The sequence below is a fragment of the Cavia porcellus genome, unplaced genomic scaffold, assembly GCF_034190915.1.
Source record: "Cavia porcellus strain 051 isolate PalLab524CR breed Dunkin Hartley unplaced genomic scaffold, mCavPor4.1 scaffold_23, whole genome shotgun sequence".
In the NCBI taxonomy this organism is placed as follows: domain Eukaryota; kingdom Metazoa; phylum Chordata; class Mammalia; order Rodentia; family Caviidae; genus Cavia; species Cavia porcellus.
In genome coordinates, this window is record NW_026947506.1 from 44,616,886 (window position 1) to 44,636,637 (window position 19,752).

General features: G+C 51.8%; 1 protein-coding gene across 1 annotated transcript in view; it reads left to right on the forward strand.

The window, feature by feature from the left end:
* Positions 1 to 19,752, forward strand: part of Abca13 (ATP binding cassette subfamily A member 13) — a 312,721-nt gene that overhangs the window by 91,127 nt on the left and 201,842 nt on the right. The window contains 4 exon segments of the mRNA XM_063233618.1: positions 7,452 to 7,646; positions 9,978 to 10,142; positions 11,118 to 11,295; positions 14,481 to 14,620. Coding sequence (XP_063089688.1) covers positions 7,452 to 7,646; positions 9,978 to 10,142; positions 11,118 to 11,295; positions 14,481 to 14,620 — 678 coding nt within the window.

The window sequence follows — 19,752 nt, forward strand, 5'->3', positions numbered from 1 at the left end:
ATCTCTTGAAATAAGAATACCAGAAAAGGAACCTGATTTATGGCTAATCTGAGATAGCTCAGAAAGTTAAAAAGGAATAGCCGGGCAGCCACAGCCCCTCCTCCTCCACGCTGCCGCCTGGAGCCAAGCCATGCATGGGAAATGGGGCTGCCCAGGAGGAGAGAGGAGCCTGCAGGGGGAGCATGGAGCCAGTGCATCATGAGAGCCCAGGGCAGCCTGCAGGGGGCAGTCCCAGCTCAGGGTCACCACCCACCCCATCTGCGCACAGCCCAACACCATCTGCACATGTCTCCCCCCATCCAGCCACACCCGCTCCAGGAGAGGCAGGCTGGCACCTGGTGGGGGAGGGATTGAGAAATTGGAGCCTCTTGAGTGAAGAAGGAGGAGAGGACCACGCATGGGTCTCAGCCTTTGGCTGAGAAGGCTGCAGATTTGGTGTGTGAAATACAGGGGAGAAGCTGGGAAGACAGAAGCTGCATCCTAAGTGTGGGGAAGGGAGGGATCCTGGAGGAGTAGTGTGAGAGAAGGACACGTCCTTAAAGTGAAAAAGGCCTAAACATGAAGGTTTTCTGCCAACTTGCCGCCATTGTGATAAAGGCATAAATAAAAGATCAGCTTTTTGGTTTTTGGTAGCCTTTTAGAGGCCAAGAGCACCAAGGTTATGAACCAAGCACCCAAAGAGGTCATCACCTGTCTTATAAGTGTGACATGGAATGTCCTCACACCCATTCTCCTCAGCCTGGTCACTGAAGAGTGCAGGGTGGGGTCCCAGCCAACAAAATGCCAGTCTTGACTCAAGCCATGCAGCCTAAGAAGCATGAAAAGTGGCCCCCTGTTCTGGATGGCAGGATGAGTTTTCTGTTGCAAACTTGCTAAAGGAGGGAGACAAACATCTCTGGACCGCAGCTCACCTGCTGGAGTGAGGGAGGTTGCTATTGCATGGAGATTAGCAGCAGCAAATAACAGGAGGAAGAAAAAGGTGGTTCTCAGGCAGGGAGCTCACACTGGGAGGGTTTCCAGGAGCCACTCACTCTGGTTGGGGAACCAAATGATAGGATTTTTGGTGCGGTGAAAGAAAGAGAATATATAGTAAAGTGGCCTTTATTTTAAGAACGTGGAGAGAAGCTCCATGACTGCCAGAGTCTGGCTTTCTCTGCAGGATATATGGTGTGGGGGGCACACACATAGCTTTGGTCTTGGGTGGTGCCTAAAGCGGCATTGCTGATGCCCAAGAAGCCCATTGGAATTCATTTCCAGCCACAGTAAATTGCCTAGGGATGGGGAAAATGCTCTCAAGGTAAATGTCCCTTGGTCCCGCCTCTCACTGCTGTAGTGTCCTATCTAGGGCAAAATCCTTCCAATTTTATTTTTCCTTTTGAGACAGGGTCTTATTAAGTTACCCAAGCATGAGCTCCAACCTGCAATCCTCCTGCCTCAGCCTCCTTGGTGCTGGATGACAGCTGTGTGCACCTGTGCACCGCTTCTGTTTTGTAGCAAAATACCGAGTTCGTCTCACTCAACATTAAGTGTGCCTGAGAAGTTTGTAGGCACAAGGCCAAGGTGAGCAGAGCAGGAATAACACAGTCATTTTTTCTGCTCAGCTCACGTGGGGCCTTAGCTAAGCAGTAATTGGCTTTGGAGTGAAATTTCTGGTGACCAGGACTCCTACAGGGAAACCGAGATCGGCCGTCTCCTTTGAGCAGCTGCCTGGGGTGCAGGCATGGGGGCAGTGGGAAAGCTGACCTAGGTCCCTTCCACTCCCAGCCTCATGAGGCCTTTGGGGTTTGGCAGCCTCTGAGTGACTTTTCTGAGTGGCCATGAGGTGGCACTGGTGTCTCACTACAAGATGAGGGTCAGGTGATTAGGGGTCAGCAAGTCGCCAGCCCTGAGTAAGTGCGTACTGAGCTCGGTCATCTCAGAACCATTTACATATGTGACCTGCATGTCATGTGTCCACCATCCGGGGAAGGGACCCAGGTTAGTTTAGGTGACCGCTGGGCTCTGCTGTGTTTACATGGCCAAGGTAACAGCGGGGCTGTATGACCTGTGGTGCTGTCTCCTTATTTTTGTCCCCAGGCTTCTCTATTGTAGTTTCATTAGTCAGTTTGCAAACTGAGCAATTCAATTTTGTTTATCTGTTGCTGGAGTTTGAACCCAGGGCCTTCACCTTGAGCTCCACCTCCACCTCTCCGCCTTTGTGTCTCCCCCCTCCCCCATTCTTTTCCCCAAGACAGAGTCTTGCTGAGTTGCTAAATTGCCCAACCTGGGCTCAAAATCATGATCCCCCTGCCTCTGCCTCCCAGGGTGCCAGAATAACAGGTGTGGGTCACCAAGCCCACCTCACACTGGATTTTTCATCTTAGCCACTGGAGGCCTACAGGGAATTCTCATCAGAGTGTTAGAGCCCTAGCAACAATCTTTCCTTCCTGCATCCACTTCAGGTCTTCTGGCGTGTCAGGCTTGGTCCCAAAGGCCGTGGCACAGTTCCCACAGGAACAGCATAGGGCATGCATCATGAAGATGAGGCTGGGAGCCCCATGACATACACACACTGGGGCTGGGGCTTCCTGAGCAGGTTTTTGGAGGCTTGAGGGAGCCCGGCCCTTGGGCCCAACGGCAGAGCAGGAGTGAGGCACAGTGCAGAGACAGCTGCGGCAGGGTGGTACAATACCATACCATGGTAACTGGAGGACATTTCTCTGGCTTGCAGGGCTGACTTCTTTGTCCATTATGGTGCTGGGCAGTGGACCCAGGATCTTTGCACTGAGCTATGCCCTGGCTCTTTAAGAAAAAATGTTTTTTCGAAACCAGCTTGTCACTAAGTTGGCAGGACTGGGCTCGCACTTGCCCTCTTCCTGCCTCACCCTCCCAGAGTTCCGGGATGACAGATGTGCACAGTCACCTGTTTAGAGCTCTGTTCTTTAACACCAGCAGCCTCAGCCAAGGAAAACCAAACAGCAGCCTTAGGATTTTCGGGGTTCCAGGGCCCAGCCTGCTCTGCAGGGCTGCAGCCCACTCTGTGGTTTGTGCTGGTTTCGTCCAGACCAGCACTGGAGCCAGGTTTACTCTGAAAAACACCAGTGAGGTTGAACTCAGGGTCCAAGTGGACAGGAAGTGCGATTGTGGGGATGGCACCCGCATCTGTTTTCTCTGCAGCTCGGCCAAGCAACGTTCCGAGTGGCCTGAGGTCCTGCCTGGCAGACCTGTTCCTATGTGACCCACTGAGGGGGCCCCAGCTTGTCCTAGGATTCCTAGGGAACTGGGAGCAGGCACCCCTTAAGTTCCAGTGCATTGGGAGCCCTCACGGCTTGTCCTGCCTTCTCTGGACACAGATGGCTGAGCAGGGTGAACCTCATCACCAGTGGTGGGCTGTGTGGCCTGATGTCCAGGGAGCCCACTGGAGGCTTGTGCCAGGTTGACAGTGTCACCCGAAGGTCATCTGTGAGTGCCCCTTATGGGACCGACCAAGGCCCCACTCATCTGCTCCATGGCTTCCTAGACCCTGGGACCATGGAGGGGCTGTGTCACCCTGTCTATAACACCAGGGACAGGAGGCCATGACCTGTTTTGAGGAGCTGGCACAGAAGGCACAGGAGGAAACTGTGGTGCCTGGCTGAGTGGGTGGGGGGCCCAAGGGCCCAGACTCTTACCGCCACCAGGGTCTGAGCAGGGCCAGAGTGGCAAGGAATCCTTAGGATGGCTTTCTCCAGTGATCCAGGGATATGGGATTGCTTGACTTCCCCTTCTCACCCAGTGAATCCATCTAATCCCCCCCACTTCTGCCTGCAGTGCTGGGTGTGAGCTGGAGGCTGCTGCTGGGGTCCCTGCTGATGACCTGTGCAAGCCAGCCCCACCCCATGCTTTTGTCCCCTTTGATTCCCCAAACTCACCCCGTGAGCCTGGGCATTGCCCCAGAGGGTCTCCCGGGACCTTCTGCCCTGTCCTCCTGCCTCTGCACCTGTGGCTTTGGCCTTTGCAGATGCCACCTTAGGACCACCCCTGCCTCCTTAGCTTGGTGGTACTGGGGATTGAACCCAGGGCTTGCTCAGAGCCTTATGCTACACTGTCTTTTGAGGCAGGTCTTGCTAAGCTGCCCAGGGTACATGCTCCCTTCTCGGCAATGCAGGAACCACTGTTCCCATGCAGCCTGATTCTCTTCCTGGGCTCCCAAAGCCCCCCCCCCCCCAGCTGAGCCCCTCTTCCTGACAGCTCCCGCTGTGGCGCTCAGACCCCTGCATCCCTTCCCAGCCAGGTCCACACTGCCTGCACTGGTGCAATGGTCCCCATCATGTGTAGGGCTCTCTGCCGGGGTCTGGGGCCCAGGCTGGTGCTGAGCGCAGCATCCCTCCTGGCATCTCTGGTCCATATGGAAGTGGCCGTGGGGACATTGGGCCTCTTTCCAAGCCAACCATGTACCTGTAGGGACAGTGATCGGTGCCCCACACCTGTGCCTTTGACCATCTGTGGACCCCGCTTGCATGAACACAACCTCGGCCTCTGCACGGCAGTCATTCGCTTTGCTCCATTCCTGGTGGACGGAGCAGCCGGCTCAGTGTTTAGGCGTCACCTACTCGCCTTGGGCAGGACTGAAGAAGTGCGGGGTGGAAAGCAGAGAAGGGAGGGGAGCAGACCTCTCACCAGACCGAGACTGCAGCCTCCTTCCCAGGACTTCCCCGGTGCAGGTGCAGCTGCAGGGGAGCCGGGACCTCACTAGCTGGTGAGAGGTGTGAAGAATTCCAGGACTCCTACATCCACCCTGCAGGTCCAGGATCACAGAGCTGCCTCCCACTACCCTGGCTGGTCCGGTATGTGACACCCCAGCAGTGTGAGTGGCCAGCAGAGGGGACTTCACTGTCCACCAAGGTGCAGGCCCATGAGAAGCTGGGGCAGCCCCTCGGGGTGCGCTTGTTTCCGGGAACCTGCTCTTTCAGGCCCTCTGTGGGAACTCCCTCATACCTCAGCACTGGGGCAAGAAAAATCTCAGGGTGGACGCCTGATGCCCACCCCAGACCTGGCCCAGCTCTGATCCCTGGAGAGTGACTGTGACTTCCACAGGGCCCACTTGTGTTGGGCAGGGCTGCAGGAGAGAGGGCACCTTGGTTGAAAGTAACCAGATTCGGACAGTGCTGTGTACAGGGTTGGCAGGAGAAGTTGGCATTTCAGTGGGTGGAGCTAGCTTCTTCCCGGGATGGGCATCATCTTACCCAGGAGAGCATCAGGGTGAAGAAGGTGCCCTGGAGCCAGCGGGCACTGCCTGGAGGTGGACAGTAGACTCCCTGGGCCAGTATGGGCTGGTCGGATCCATAGGTGGAGAGTCTTGCCTGGGAGGAAGTCGCTGTGTGTGCTTCCCTTTCCTTACCATGCAGAAGAAGTGTGCACACACATGCACACACACGCACACGTGTGCTCCCACATCCATCCCTTTTCTCCCCTTATGTCTCTGGGGAACTCTGACTCATATGCCACATGATCTCTGTCTCCTATCCGTCCCTCCTGTCCCCTCTCCTGCCCTGTCCCATTGCTGGGATTAAACCCAGGACCTTTGAACTGAGCTGTGTCCCCAGTCTTTTTTTCCAGTTTTTATTCTCACTAAGTCACTAAGTTGCTCCAGACTGAACTCAAACTCAGCAGTCCTCCTCCTGCCTCAGCCTCCAGAGCGCTGGCCTTGCAGGCCTGCAGCCTGGTACCTTTCAGGGCCTTTTCCTCTTGGTGTCTTGTAGCACATGACAGCATCTGAGGGTTCTCTCTGACCTTGGGCCTCCAAGGAAGGGGGCAGCAGCTCCTGTCACACGGTCCACATCCTTAGGTCCCACTCAGCTACAATGTTCCATGGCAAATGCAGTAATCACATGACAGGGGACCAGTGTGGGTCTAATTTAATCATAAAAGCCACTAATTACAAGGTGCACCCCAACAAAGAAGCACCTTGGAGCCCTGAATTGTGGGGTGTCTGAGGTGTACTGACGTAGTCCACGCTCCAGGACTCCTGGATGGATGTGTTCCCTCTGTCTCCATCTCTGTCTCTGTCTTTCTGTCTGTCTGTCTGTCTGTGTCTCTGTCCCTCCTTCGCCCACTCCTTCTGCCTCCCTTCCTCCCTCACCCACCCTTGGAGGATGAGACCTAGGGCCTTTGCACTGAGCTACGTCCTCAGCCCTTTTGTGAGCTAGTCTCACTATGTTGCCCAGGTAGAACTCAAACTTTGTGCTCCTCCTGCCTCATCCTCCCGGCATGCTGGGATTACAGGTGTCCACCATTATACCCAGCTTGCTCTTTATTTTCAAAAAACATTTCACCAGGCTTCTTATTTTCAACTCAGATATGGAGGAGGCACAAATACCTGCTCCCATTGTTAACAGTGGAGAGTAGCAGGGATGTGCTGAGAGCAAGGGGAGACCTAACGTTAGACCTGAGGCCCCAAGGGTAGTGTCAGCGTCAGGGAGGAGATAGGGTGGCCACACTCAGGGTGAGCCCTGCAGAGAGCAGGGAGCTGCTGTGACAGGCCTTAAGCTCTCAAGCAAGGGCCAGCTTCCTGTATGAGAAGTCCAAGAACGATGCACAGTGCCAGAAGCACTGCCGTGCTAAAGGCTTGCCTGAGTCACTTTCTTGTCTCTGAGGCAAAATACCCAACATACACAACTTTGGGGAGGAGAGGCTTATTGGGTTCACAGTTCTGGGAAGTTTTAGTCCACGGTCAGCCTGTCCCATGCAGAGGCAGCTTAGCGAGGGCCTGGCATAGGAGAGCAGCTCACACCAAGACGGCCTGAAAACAGGGAGAAAGGAGGGAGCAGGGAGGGAGATGCACCTCCAGGGCATGCCCCAGTGACCACCTCTTCTCCGCCAAACCTCACCGCCTAACAGCACATTCAGCTGCATTAAGTGCCTCCCCAATCCCATTGCCTTCCCAAACCCAACACCTCTGCACCTGAGACTCCTGAGGCCCATCTGGATCTGACCGTAGGAGAGTTGACCTGGGCTGTGTGCGGCCTGGACCTGAATGTACCCCAGTTGCCCTGTGCTAAGGCTTGGCCCCAGTCTTCATGCTATGAGGAGGTGCTGAGCCTTGAGGAGGAGAGCCTGGCTGGGGAAGATTGGGTTACTGGGGTGCTGGTGCCTTTGAAGGGGTCACAGGGATAGCAACCCCACCATGCTGTCACCCCACCCTCTCCCAGAGCCCCCATCTGCTTGCAGCACACTTTGTCTCACCACAGCCCAGAGTCAGTGGCCCTGCAACCATGGACTGAGCCATCCAAAGCCCTGAGCCAGGATGACCTTGCCCCTGTCCTTGTTTACCTGAGGACTCAGTCACAGTGACAGGAAGCTGAGGGGCACAGGCTGCGCATGTGTCTTCCTCTCATGTGGAGCAGGACTCTTCATCCTCCAGGGAGCAAGGCCAGGGCTGACACACTCAAGGCCCCAAGGGTGTTCACACTGATCCCCATGTTTGGATGCAGGTGCTCCCCAGTGCCCTCATGGTGGCTTTGTCTGGAAAGTGTGACCGGGAACTCCTCAGCCTCCTGCTGACCTTTCCCGAGGACCAGCAGGCTGATGCTGCAGTAGTAGAGCTCTGTGGGCTGCCCGGGTCTGAAGTGTTTACTCTGATCATGGTCCTCAGCCGGAACCTGGATCTGCGCACGTTTGTCTACAAGGTGAGGGGACGCGGGGGCCCCTACGGCACAAGGCTGTGGCTGAGGAGCTGCTTCATGGCCTTGCCAAGGGGAGCCTAGGGCCAGGCAGTTGTCCTCCTCCTCCATAGATGAGGGGACATGTTCTGGGACTCCACTTAGGTACCCAAACTGGGGGGTGCTCAGGTCCTTATCCAACATGGGCTGGTGTCTGTGTATCACCTGTGCACATCTTCCCATGGACTTTAAATTATCTCTAGATTGTCGGTCACACTAAAACCTAGAACATGCCAGGCTGATTGTTATCATACTGTGTTTTTTAGAGAAGAGTGTCTGTAAACCCCCAGGTATCTATATGTTCGGCACAGATGGTGATTTATTTTGTGGTACCAGACCTTTGCTATGAGCTATGTCCCTAGCCTTTTAATGTTTTTTTTTTGTTTTGTTTTTGTTTTTGTTTTTGTTTTTTTTTTTTTTTTTTTTTTTTTACTTTGTAATAGATTCTGGCTGTATCACTAAGATGTTCAGGCTGAGCTCCAACTTGTGATCCTCCTGCCTCAGCCTCCCAGAGTTCTGAGATGACAGGTGTGCACCACCATGCCTGATGCAGAGAGTTTTTTAAAGACATATTTCCCCTCTCTGGGTTGGCTGAGTGCCTGGCATGGCACGGCTGCTGTGCCAGCTGCCATGAACTTCACAGTGCAGGACTCTGGCGGTCTTGGGGAGCTCTCTCTGCACCCTTGCTGACTCTGAGGCTGGGACTGTTGGGCTCTGTCAAAAGAGGCCATTCAGGGCCCCAGCAGGGATGGCGAGCACTAGCATGAGCATGACAAGGGGGCAGTGGCCACATGCACCCAGACCCAGCATCCTAGGTCCCTCATTGGAGGGCTTGATTCCTCCTGGAGCTGTGAGGCCGGAGCTGTCCCTGCCCCTAAGGCCCACACCTTGGTTGTACCTGGGAAGTGGCCTCTGTCTCCTTGTGTCCAGCTCTGTGGGGCATGAGGAGGGAGACACTGGGCACATCCCCAGGTCACCGTCCTACAGCATCCCATGCAGGGAGAGGTCTGGACGAGAGAGAGGGAGGGGGAACGTGAGCACACATCCCAGAGGCCCTTGGAGAAGCCCAGCTCCCAGCATTCTCTCTGGCTTTCACAAGGCCCCTCCTCCATGGTCCCTCCTTCCTGTCTCTCCTATTTGAATCTTCACCTGCCTCTGGCAGCCTCATTCCCTGCCCTCTGGGAATGGTCTGGCCCTGGGTCCTCCTTAGGGACACATTTCACAGCATCTGGGCTATGGCATGGGAAGGTGGCAGTGGGCCCGCCCTGTCCCCGGAAGGTCTTGGGGTCGGGGAAGAGTGGCTTTGCTGAGCCACCATCCATGGCCTCCTTCCTTCCCTCCAAGAACCTAGGGGTGAAGGTCAGAAAAAGCTTACACACACACACACACACACACACACACACACACACACACACATACACACACATGCCTCAAGAGGAAATACTCTAATGAGCAAAAATAAGAGCCATGATCACTGGCCATCTCACCTGGGTCTGGAAAATGGAAAATTCCATGGGCAGATGGCATGGGCAGGGAGGGTGCTGCTCTGTTTTCCTCCTGATGGGAGGAGGGGAAGGTTGCTAGTTCATTCAACCAACAAGTGCTCATTGTGCAACTGCCGTGGCCGGGTCCTGTGCTATAGCTGGCACCCACTTTGGTGACCAAGACAGGCAGGCCCCTGCCTCTGTGGAATTTATGGTCCAGCACCAGGAACATGAAGATCCAAGCAAGAGGTTCGAGCATCTGGAGGTACAGCACAAGCGGCGCTGTGTTCATCTCTGCCCTGAGCCTTTCCAGCCCAGTCTAGACCACTGGAGCTTTTCATCTTCTGGGCCTCAGTTTCCCCGTCCACAGAGTGAGGATTGCCTGGGCAGCTCAATGGATCAGGAGGACCAGGATGGCCTGGCTCACACATGCAGTGCAGCAGTAGACAAATCCAAGTTGCTGACATAAAAGCGGTGTTTTACTTGGAAGCTCTGCTCAACCATCAAGGTCAACTGTAAGATACAGAAAGTTATCTTGAAGTGACTTAAATTTTAACTGCAGGGCCCTTTCATTTCTGGTTTACATTTTAACAATGCCAGTTGAATCTAACAAGTGCTAGAGGCTAGAGGTGGAGTTGTATCTGTTCTCATGGAGAGATTATTACAGAGTATAGTGAAGATGTCTGCAAATCTGAGAGAATAAAATCAAAGAGCAGGTTTTCTCGGCTCAGCAGTGCTTGTGAGGGTGGAGATGCGGTGCTGGTACTCTCCTGCCATGCGTGTGCTTGTGTGTTTGTTTCTGTCACCCTGTAAGGCCCTGATCCCGCCCGATGCCCGTGGCCTGCTCAGCGGCCTGCTGGAGGTGGTGTCCAGCCTCAGCTCTGTGCTTATGAAAGCCCAACGCGTCCTCAGACTCTTTCCTGGATTTCTTCAGGCCTTTAAGATTGACGTCCTGCTGGAGGCAGCGGACCTTGGGCAGGTGTGTACCTGATCTTTGGCCTCTGGGGAGGAGGACCAATTTGCTCTTTCTTTGTATTTTGTCCTTTTGCCTTGATTTCCCTTCCAACATCTAAGTTTTGTATAGGACAACAAAATACAGGGATGGGAAAACAATTTTATGTCCCTGGAGGCACTGATGTGGCAGAGGAAGGCCTGGCACTGCCCTAGAAGCTGGATGGAGGGGAACACAGTCAGGTGCACACTAGGGTCCTTTGAGCTCTGTCTAGGATGTAAGAAACAGCTGACTGGATTATTCACACCAAAGAGATTTCAAGGACCTGTTTGACTTCATTCAGAGAGCAAATTGCTCTCAACACCTTAAGACATTTATTTACATGTAAATAATGGGCTTTCAAATTGCAGATCATTTTTGGCAAATGCAAATAGAAGCTTGGATTAGGTTTGGGGCATGATATTAGGTTTGTGTTTGAAGTCTCTTTGTGTGGGGCCGGACTGGCCAGGAGTGGACCAGAATGACTGCAAGGTCATGCAGAGGTGGAGGTGGGGAGTGAGGAGTGGAGACAGCATGGCCTGTGGGGCTGCACAGAGGTAGCTGGTGGGAATCTGGGGATCGATCAGGGACCAGGGTACCTGGGCACGGTGCACACAGATTAGGACCCTAATTAGCTTGAGTTTGTTATGTTCTGTGGATTGATAATTTGTTACTTGGCAAACAGCAAGGGCTCGCTGCTGTGTGTGTGTGTGTGTGTGTGTGTGTGTGTGTGTGTGTGTGTGGTGCACGTGTGTGTGCATGTGTGTGTGTGTGTGTGTGATGTGCAGGAACCATGGCAGTGACATGAATGATGTCTCCAGGACTAAAGGGACCAAAACAGGGCCTCTGTCCCTCCACTCATTGGACAAGCGTACAGGATCAGAAAAGCCCTGCTTCCGGAGTGCTGTGAGAGGACCCTTGTAGGTCCCTGTGTGATAACAGGGCTGTTTCTCACCTTCTCAGGCTTCACCACAGGGCCTGGCCCGAAACTCAGCTTTTGGTTCTTTCCAGTCTGTGATGAGCGTGGTCTGCCAGGACCAAGCATCTTTCCCCAGCAGTTCGAGCTCTTTCCTGAATTTGCCCAGTGTTGAACAACTCTTGGAAGACGACAAGGAAAAATTCAACATCCCTGCTGATTCCAGTAAGAACAGTGATCCTTTGAGTTAATTTGCATACTGAGAATTAGCTCTGCTCTTTATAAAATGCTCTGTGCAGTAGGCTGGTGGTACCCACTGGTATAGAATTGTGTCCTTCTTCTTTAGAATGGTCACTAGATGCTGGTGCAGTTGTCGGCTTTGGAAGGTCCCAGTGCCCTTGAGCACAGCTAATCCTGTCACCCATGTCACCAAGGAACTGAGTTAAAACATCTGTTACACCAATGTCTTGGGTCCTTGGGTACCCTGAGGTGAGCAGTATTGGTCCACAGACCACAGATAAAGATCACAGTCACCATTTTGGCTTTGGCAAATGGCTCTATCACCCAAAGCCATTTATGTGAATGTGATTTCCTATGAATCTGCAGTCTACAAAGCTCCATTTCAAATAAAAGCAGATTAATGACTGAGTTCATAATCCCACTTTAAATGAAAACATTTCTATGTATCTATCCATCCATCATTCATCCATCCATCCATCATCTATCCATCCATCCACCCATCATCTATCCATTAATCCATCTAGCATCCATCCATCATCCATCCATACATACATACATCCATCATTCATCCATCCATCTAGCATCCACCCATCCATCATCCATCCATACATCCATCTATCTATCCATCATCTAGCATTCATCCATCTAGCATCTATCTATCCATCCATCCATCCATGGTCTATCTATCGTGATTCTGGGGATGGAACCCCAGGCCACCCACCTGTCAGGCAGGCGATCTGCACTGAGACACATCCCCAGTTAAGAGAACCCATTTCATTAGAAAGACAGACTGAATGTGAAATCAAGGACTTGGTGTCCTGAGTGTTCACCTCTCCAGTGTAGAGCCAGTGCACCTGTTGTCTTACATCTCATGTTGTTCTCATCTGTAGCACAGGGACAGTCCCTACCCCACAAGGCTGTCATGGGGAATAATGGAGAGACTGTGTCTTAGCTGCCTCACACAGTGCTTTAAAGGCATCCCCTGCTGCACAGCACATGTCCACTTACTCAGTGGCTGGGGACAGTACTATCTCGTGGCTTCCACAGCATAGCTCCCAGGCACTGGCCAGCAGCTCCCCTGCCAGGATCTCACACAGCAGTGACAAGGCAGTGGCCAGCTGGGCTCACATCTGAGGCTCTCTGGGGCTGCTGGTCAGAGTCTTTTCCTTGGAGCCCTGGAACTGATGGAGATGGCGAGAAGGCCAGCAGGGCTTACCCCGCCCTGCAGCTTTCTGTCTCTTCTAAAGGCCAGCTGGTTGTTCAGCCCTCATGTGAGTTCCCAAGTCAATAGGCTGAGGGACTTTCTCTATGGTTTCATAATTCTTTCTCCTGGGCTGTGAGATCCAGTCCTGGGTGTAGCATTTGCCACATACTCAGGTTCTGCCCTTCCTCAAAAACAAAATACACAAGATCTGGGCTCATCTTAAAACTCGGCCCACCACACCCAGGGCTCAGTTCCACCTGCTTGTGCCAACAGCAGGACTGAGGGTGGAAGTAGGTATAGCTGGGAACAGGAGCCTGGGATTGTGTAGCTCGGAGGTGCAGGAAGTGGAGTCAGATGCTACGTCCTGCTGCAGAGGTGGCAGCTCCATGTGCTGCTCAGCTAAGGGTGATGTGGCCAGCTGAGAACACTGGGTAATTTGGTAGTGCTCATTTCCAGTGTTTATACTGGGCAGTTTCCAGTCATCCATCCATGCATCTGTCCATCTCCATCCCTCCATCTATCTATCCTCTGCCCATCTATCCATCTATCCATCCATCCATCCCTCCGTGCAAATACGCACCCATCCAATCATCCAACTGACACTGAAGACCATCTTTGTTGGTCCTTTCATAGATTCATTTCAGTTGTCTGTCACAGAAACTATTAGGCAACACCAGCCCCCCACTTTCCAAGGGTGTGTTGGGAGATTGGGGACTGTCACGTCACCTGCCCAGGTTCACTTGCTTCACAAAGGGTAGACCTGCGGATTCCTGGATTCACGTTTCTTGTTCTGCGCATACCACGATCGCCTATTTTCCTACATAAAAATTGCCTTTGTCTGTATTAAGCTTTCAATCTGAAGAATAAACTGTTACAGTATAGTGCAACTTCTATGAAAAATGCATAAAAATGTAGTCATGCTTAATTTATATTTTAGAGGATTATTTCTATGGATTTACTGTAATCAGAATTCTTTTTTTTGTCCAAGTGGAGAATTTGGGAGGGAGAAATTAACACAAATGATCAAATCGGTACTTCCCATACATTGGATATTGTGAGTCATAATATTAAAGCTAAGGTAATATTTCCGTGTAAAATATTCCCTTTGTGGGTAAAAGGACTCCTTAGACTGATACACCTGTGGTTCGCTTAAAGCCTTGTATTATAAGCCTTATGTCATTTTTAATCACTGTGGTGATGCATTACCAGTTCCTTTAGGCCACGATGGCAAGTCTTTCAGTGATAACAAACAACTGGCTGATAGGGTTATGGTGACTGATTTAGACCATTTAATTGGTATCAGCCGACCTCACAATAATGAAAGCCAGGTGAAGAATTCTTGGTGAACGTAAGGTGATCTGGTGCATCCAGGGTGACACATTTGCTAGTTCTGCACAGAGGCAGTCAAGGAGATGTAGGAGCAGCTTGAAAGGGGACTCTGCGGGGAAATTGAGTTCTGTTCTCAATATCATGGGTGTGAAGTGAAAAATCTCCTCAGTGATGGAGCAGGTTTACTTCTTAGTCATTACCATTCTCACATCTTCCTCATCTCAAGTGACTTCAAGTATGACCCTCTGCTCAGCCTGAAACCTCTTCCTTCACAACTCCCCCGGTGCTCAGTATCCGCTCTGAGCCTTCCCTGTGATTGTAGTAACACCCGCTCCCCAACAGTCCTCTGAGCAAAGGGAAGGGATGCACTCTGGCACCTCTTGTCCAGAGTCATTGAGGTGAACACAGCCCCAAAGTCTCTTAGGAGATGAGAGCCTCAGAACCAGGGCCGAGGAAGATATTCCAGGTTTGCTCCCGCGTTGAGTTCAGTGCTCGGTCACAACACCTGTGTCTGAAAACATGTCAATCATTCCTTGAAAATGCGGATGATGTGGGTGTGTCCTTGAGTGTCTCCTCACCCTGGTCCTGCCCTGTCACTCTGTAGGCTGTAACAATGTTCTCTTTTTAACATCGACAGCACCATTTTGCTTGAAGCTCTATGAGGAAATTCTGCAGTCTCCAAATGGTGCCTTAGTGTGGTCCTTCCTGAAACCCGTATTACACGGAGAAATCCTCTATACACCCGACATCCCGGCGATTAACAAGGTCATCCGCAAGGTAAGCTGGGAGGAATGAGAATCTCACATCACACACGCACAGTACCGGGGAGGGATCTTCTAAAGTCTAACATCGTTATCATATCCCTTGAGTTCCATGAGCTTTTCTTATCTTGACTAGAATTCATTTTGGGATTTCTCTGTTATTGTGGGCATGCTGAGCCCTTTGCTCAGAGGACTGTTGGGGTGCGGGTGTTACTGCAATCACAAGGAACGCTCAGAACCAGTACTGGGCACTGGGGGAGTTGTGAAGGAAGAGGTTTCAGGCTGAGCAGAGGGTCATACAAAAGTCATTGTGTTTCCCAAGATGCATCCGGTGTTTAAGAGATTTCATATGGTGAGGTTTTGCCTGTAGTTCATTAACTTCTTAAATCTGTTTTCTCCTACAGGATCAGCTATTATTCAAATTTGCGGATTCTTTTTTAGACAATTGTGCTGTGCGGAAGACTTGTCTTTTCTGTTGTCTTTTTAAATGATTTCACTGTGTTATCCCTGGGTCTTCTTGTCTCCTGGTGGATGGCTGGTGAGCCTTCAAGGACCTGGAAAGGGGACATTTCTCCAAGGACTCGGGAACCATTTGACCTTCTGTCAGGTGTAGAAGAGGAGATACTCATTCCATTAATGATAAGCTTTCTGCTTTCAAATTGTGTTAATGATTTAAAATCTTGAAAGTGCCTTGTGATAGCAGGAAGGGTTAGTTATTTCTGATCCAATTCACTGTTGTGAGTCTCAGTTTCCTGCTCTTGTGATGGCTGGGTGAGGTCACAGCAAAGTTCCCAAGAGCATTCTCACCCTGTGGTCTTGCTTAGGGACTGCGTAACCCCTGTTCTGAATTGCAGTTTTAACATTTTAGTTTTGAGACTTGAAAATGGCCTTTTGGAGGAGTATTGTCAAAAATCTGGCCTCTCACAACAGAGGGATGATTATCTTCACTTTGTCTTTCTGAGACAAAGTCTCAATGTGCAGTTCAGGCTGGCCTTGGGCTCACTTTGTAGCCCAAGCTGGCCTCAGGCATGCAATGATCCTCCTGACTCAGCCTCCCAAGTGCTGTGATTATAGGCCAGCACCACTATGCCTGGTTAGGGCTGATTACCTTGATTCTGGATTACAGTATTTCTGAGTTACATCTGGAGAGAGCTCTACTTTTGAAGTCCCTGTTCCGTGGCTATCTTATGGGCAGACACCAGGCCAGCACTGGGGCCAAAGCTGGCATGGTGTGGTCCCGTGGGACAGTGAGCTTATCAGAGCCCTGGGTAGATTTATAGAAAACAGCTCTGTATCACTGCTTGGTCTTACAGTTAAAATTTTGAGAGATCAATTTTTATAGTTTTATAACAATATTACTGTATTATTTTAAGACAGGGCCTCACTATGTAGTTCAGACCAGCCTAAACTCACCGTGTACCCTGGGTGGCCTCAGATTCACAGCAGTTCTCCTGCCTCAGCTTCCTGGGTACTGGGAATATAGGGGGGCACCACCACACCTGGTTTATGTTAATATTATTATTAATAATGCATTTGTAAAGGCCGCCACCTATACTGTTTTCCTTAATACAAAAATCAGCATGGCGGTCTCTGCTTTGCCCACCTAGCAGTGAGGAGGAGGAAGGGCACAGAGGAGAAATAATTCAGATGTGATGCAGCGAGAGAGAGCCCCTCTGGGGCAGGCAGGACAGGGAGCACTCGTCTCCCAGGCGTGGCCTGGGCAGAGGTGCCGGGAGGGGACACATCCTGAGTGCCTGTTCCGAGAGTAAAGAGAAGCTGGGGAGGAGGAGCAAAGATCTCTCTGCTCCTCGCAAAGGCCGTGTCAGATTCAGAGACCTGAGTAAAAGGAACGCTGCTTCCATTGCTTTCAGCACCATGATTTAGAGGAGGAGAGCATCACTGTGGCTCACAGCTTCTGTCCATGGCTGGCTGCTCCAAGACACACAGGACACAGGGGAGGAAAGAGGCTCAGCCTGTGGCAGCCAGGGGCGGGGAGGGAAGTGGGGACCCGGGAACTAGGATGCACCCTTCCAGGTCACACCCAGGGACCGCCTCAATGGGTGAATCCGGTGGGTAGCATAGCACCCCATGGTCCAGGCACTCCTATCTGCAGGAGGCTTTGGGGATCTTTTATATCTAAGCCATAATGACTGCTTTTGCACTTATGTGACACATGCTGTCCTGGGTTTGCCCAGCCAGCCCTGGCTTTACAGCATCCTACCTGGGTGATTTATTCCAGCAGTCGGCTGTGGCCATTCAGTTTTATGAAGATTGGTCCTGGGGCTGGGTCACACAGTCTTGAGTCCCTCACAGTAGGGAGACACTGGCTGTGTCCCTTGCACCTGTGAGGAGCGCCATCTGCCTTCTCGGAGTGGCTGATGCTGTGTGTTACAGTCACATGGTGCGTAACGGCTCTCCAGTCAGGAGTGGTCCACACAGACTGTGATGGTCTCGTCAGGGTATAGGGGAGCCGAAAATGTCCCAGCACCCAATGACAGTGTGGTGGTCATAAAGTCACAGCACACACAGCACATCACTTGTGTTTGTGGGGAGGCTGCCAGCTGTGTAAAAATACAGCACAGACCACTGTGAGCACTGCATCTCCCTGTAAGGATAGTAAGCATTGATGTCACTGCTTATGTCTTCGGTGTGCTGTATTTTTAGGATCATTCTGTGGTGCATGCCTCTCTTCTATTTCTTTCTTAATTTTTTTCATATCTTTCCTCCCTTGAGTCCCAAAGTCACTTATTAGTTCAAGGTTGCAGACATACCGTCTTCCTGTGGAGCTGCTCATAGCACGGCTTAGATCTCTGGCTTCCCTTGACTTCCTCCCTGCCCACTCCACCAGCTCCTGGCCCCCTTTCCCCTGTGGGAAAGCTCTCTCTCACTACTTCCTGTGGCCTCTCTTTTATTTTGCTGGTTAAATCACTTCTGCCTTGCGTTTCCCATATGGGAGAGACCATGCTTCATTTTGTTCTCAGTCTTGAAGGAAGGCGTCAGGGAGTTGCTAAACTGGTCAGGTTGGGCTGGACCTGGAGCCCAGCCTCAATGACACAAAGTGGGTGGATTATAGGCACACAGCACCACACCTGTCTTTATTTTGACTCAAAAGCGTTGTCTATGCCAGGCATGATGGCATTCGTCTGTGACCTGGCACTCTGGGAGGCTGAGGCAGGAAGATTGCAGCCTGGGCAACTTAGCAACTTAGCAAGAGAAATGATGCGCTGATTTATTCATGATAACAGAAATGCAAATCTCCAGAAGAAGGTGGCCCTGACAGGTACCACACTGAGGACCACACCAGCTGCAGCCTCCTCTACCCCGAGAGTTGTGACTCCCTCACTGTGGACTGACCCTCTCTGCCTGGGTGTGTGTGGGTTCTGGGGTGAAGTAGCGGGTGGTTGATGTTCCAGGAAGGCTCCCCACCTACCCTGTGAGGTGTGGCTGTATTTGTACCTTGGTCTGAATCTCTCCATAATTTCCCAGTGGGTGCAACCCTATGAAGTTACCGCTTCTTAGAGAAAAAGAATCCATGGATGTCAGTCATTTCCTGTGCTTCAGCCAAGGGCAGCCCTGCGAGGCTCAGGGTCAGTGCCGGAAGTGTGTATCTCAGGACAGGTAGATCTGGCCTCCCTCGCCTGCCACTGTGGCTCAGGTTTCTGCCTTCTCAGCCACCTGGACATACACAGTGTGTAGCATTTGAGTCCCTTGAACTCCAGGATGGGCTCTCACCCACTGACATCACCTGCAGAGTCAGCAGCACACAACCTGTAAGAGGCTGCTGGTGACACCTGGCTGGATGACACCGAACGTTGGAGATTTTTCCTTCATGGTGGTTGCAGGGGGAAAAGATAGATGCACATTTCCAGAAGAAGGCGGCCCTGACAGGTAAAACACTGAGTGCTAAGGTCCCCAGATTGGACGTATTGTTGATGGTGTTAGGAGCATGGTGCTTTCACTCGTTGCTGGTGGGAGGATTCTGTATGGTCTCTGAAACCCGTTGCAAATATCAGGATGACAGAGACATAACCACACATGAAAATGAGTGTTTGCTGTCATATTATTATTATTATTATTATTATCCTTTTGAGACATGATCTCACTGTGCAGTTCAAGCTGTCTTTGAGCTCACTTTGTAGCCCAGGCTGGTCTCAAACTTACAATGATCCTCCTGCCTCAGCCTCCTGAGCGCTGGGATTACAGGTGTGCATGACTATGCCTAGCTTATTGTCATTATCTGTAAGTTCTAGGACTGGGAAACAGCCTAGCCATTGGCAGGGAAATAATTAAATTTTGGTACATCTATATGATGAAAAATTTATACATCATTAAAAAGAATGCGTTAGATCGAGACTGCTTTCCAAGGTGAATTCCAGGTGAGATGGGGAAGGAAGTCGGTACAGGAGTGAACAGAAGCAGCATCCCAGCATCTGTGCACACCTGTTCCTGTGAAGGTTGGCACCACCTCAGGGACCCAGGAAGGGGATGCTGCTTGGAATTGGGTTCCTGGGAGACAGCAGGAAAGGAGAAGGTCACCGCACCCACCTTTGGAAGCCTGGAGTTGGCAGAGACAGCAGAAACTACACCCACACTAGAGTCCCAGGAGGCCTCTGCCCTGTCTCCTTCTGTTGAACCAGCCTCACGTGTAGGGCAGAGGACTCAGGGTGCTGGAGCTGTGCTGGAGCACAGCTCTGGTGCCGGCTGTACGGGCTGTGTTCCCAGCGCTGCCCCACCCGGCCGCATTGGTCGTCTGCACGGGTCAAGGTTCAGGCCTCCGGTGAGGCCCCTTTTGCTTCTGGGACTAGAGAACGCCCTTCTTCTCCTCCTCTCACCCGTGCACCCAACCAGCTGTCCTTGCGGCTCTCTTCCCGCACCCATCTGCCCAGGTATCCGGCCACCCATGCACCCACACACAATGGCGAAGCTAGCTCTTTCTACCATGAAACGGGTGGAGGGGAAGTGGGGCTTCTCCCTCCCTGGGTTTTGCCCTTACTGGTCTAACCAAACTGGGAAAGAAATTGATCGCTTTTCTTTACTTTGAGTAGATCCCGTTTCCAAACACAAAACTCCTCTGGCTCAATCCCCCTGAAGCATAGCATAGACACGGAGTGAGAAGGGAGAGGGTGATTCAGTTAAGAACGTCATGGA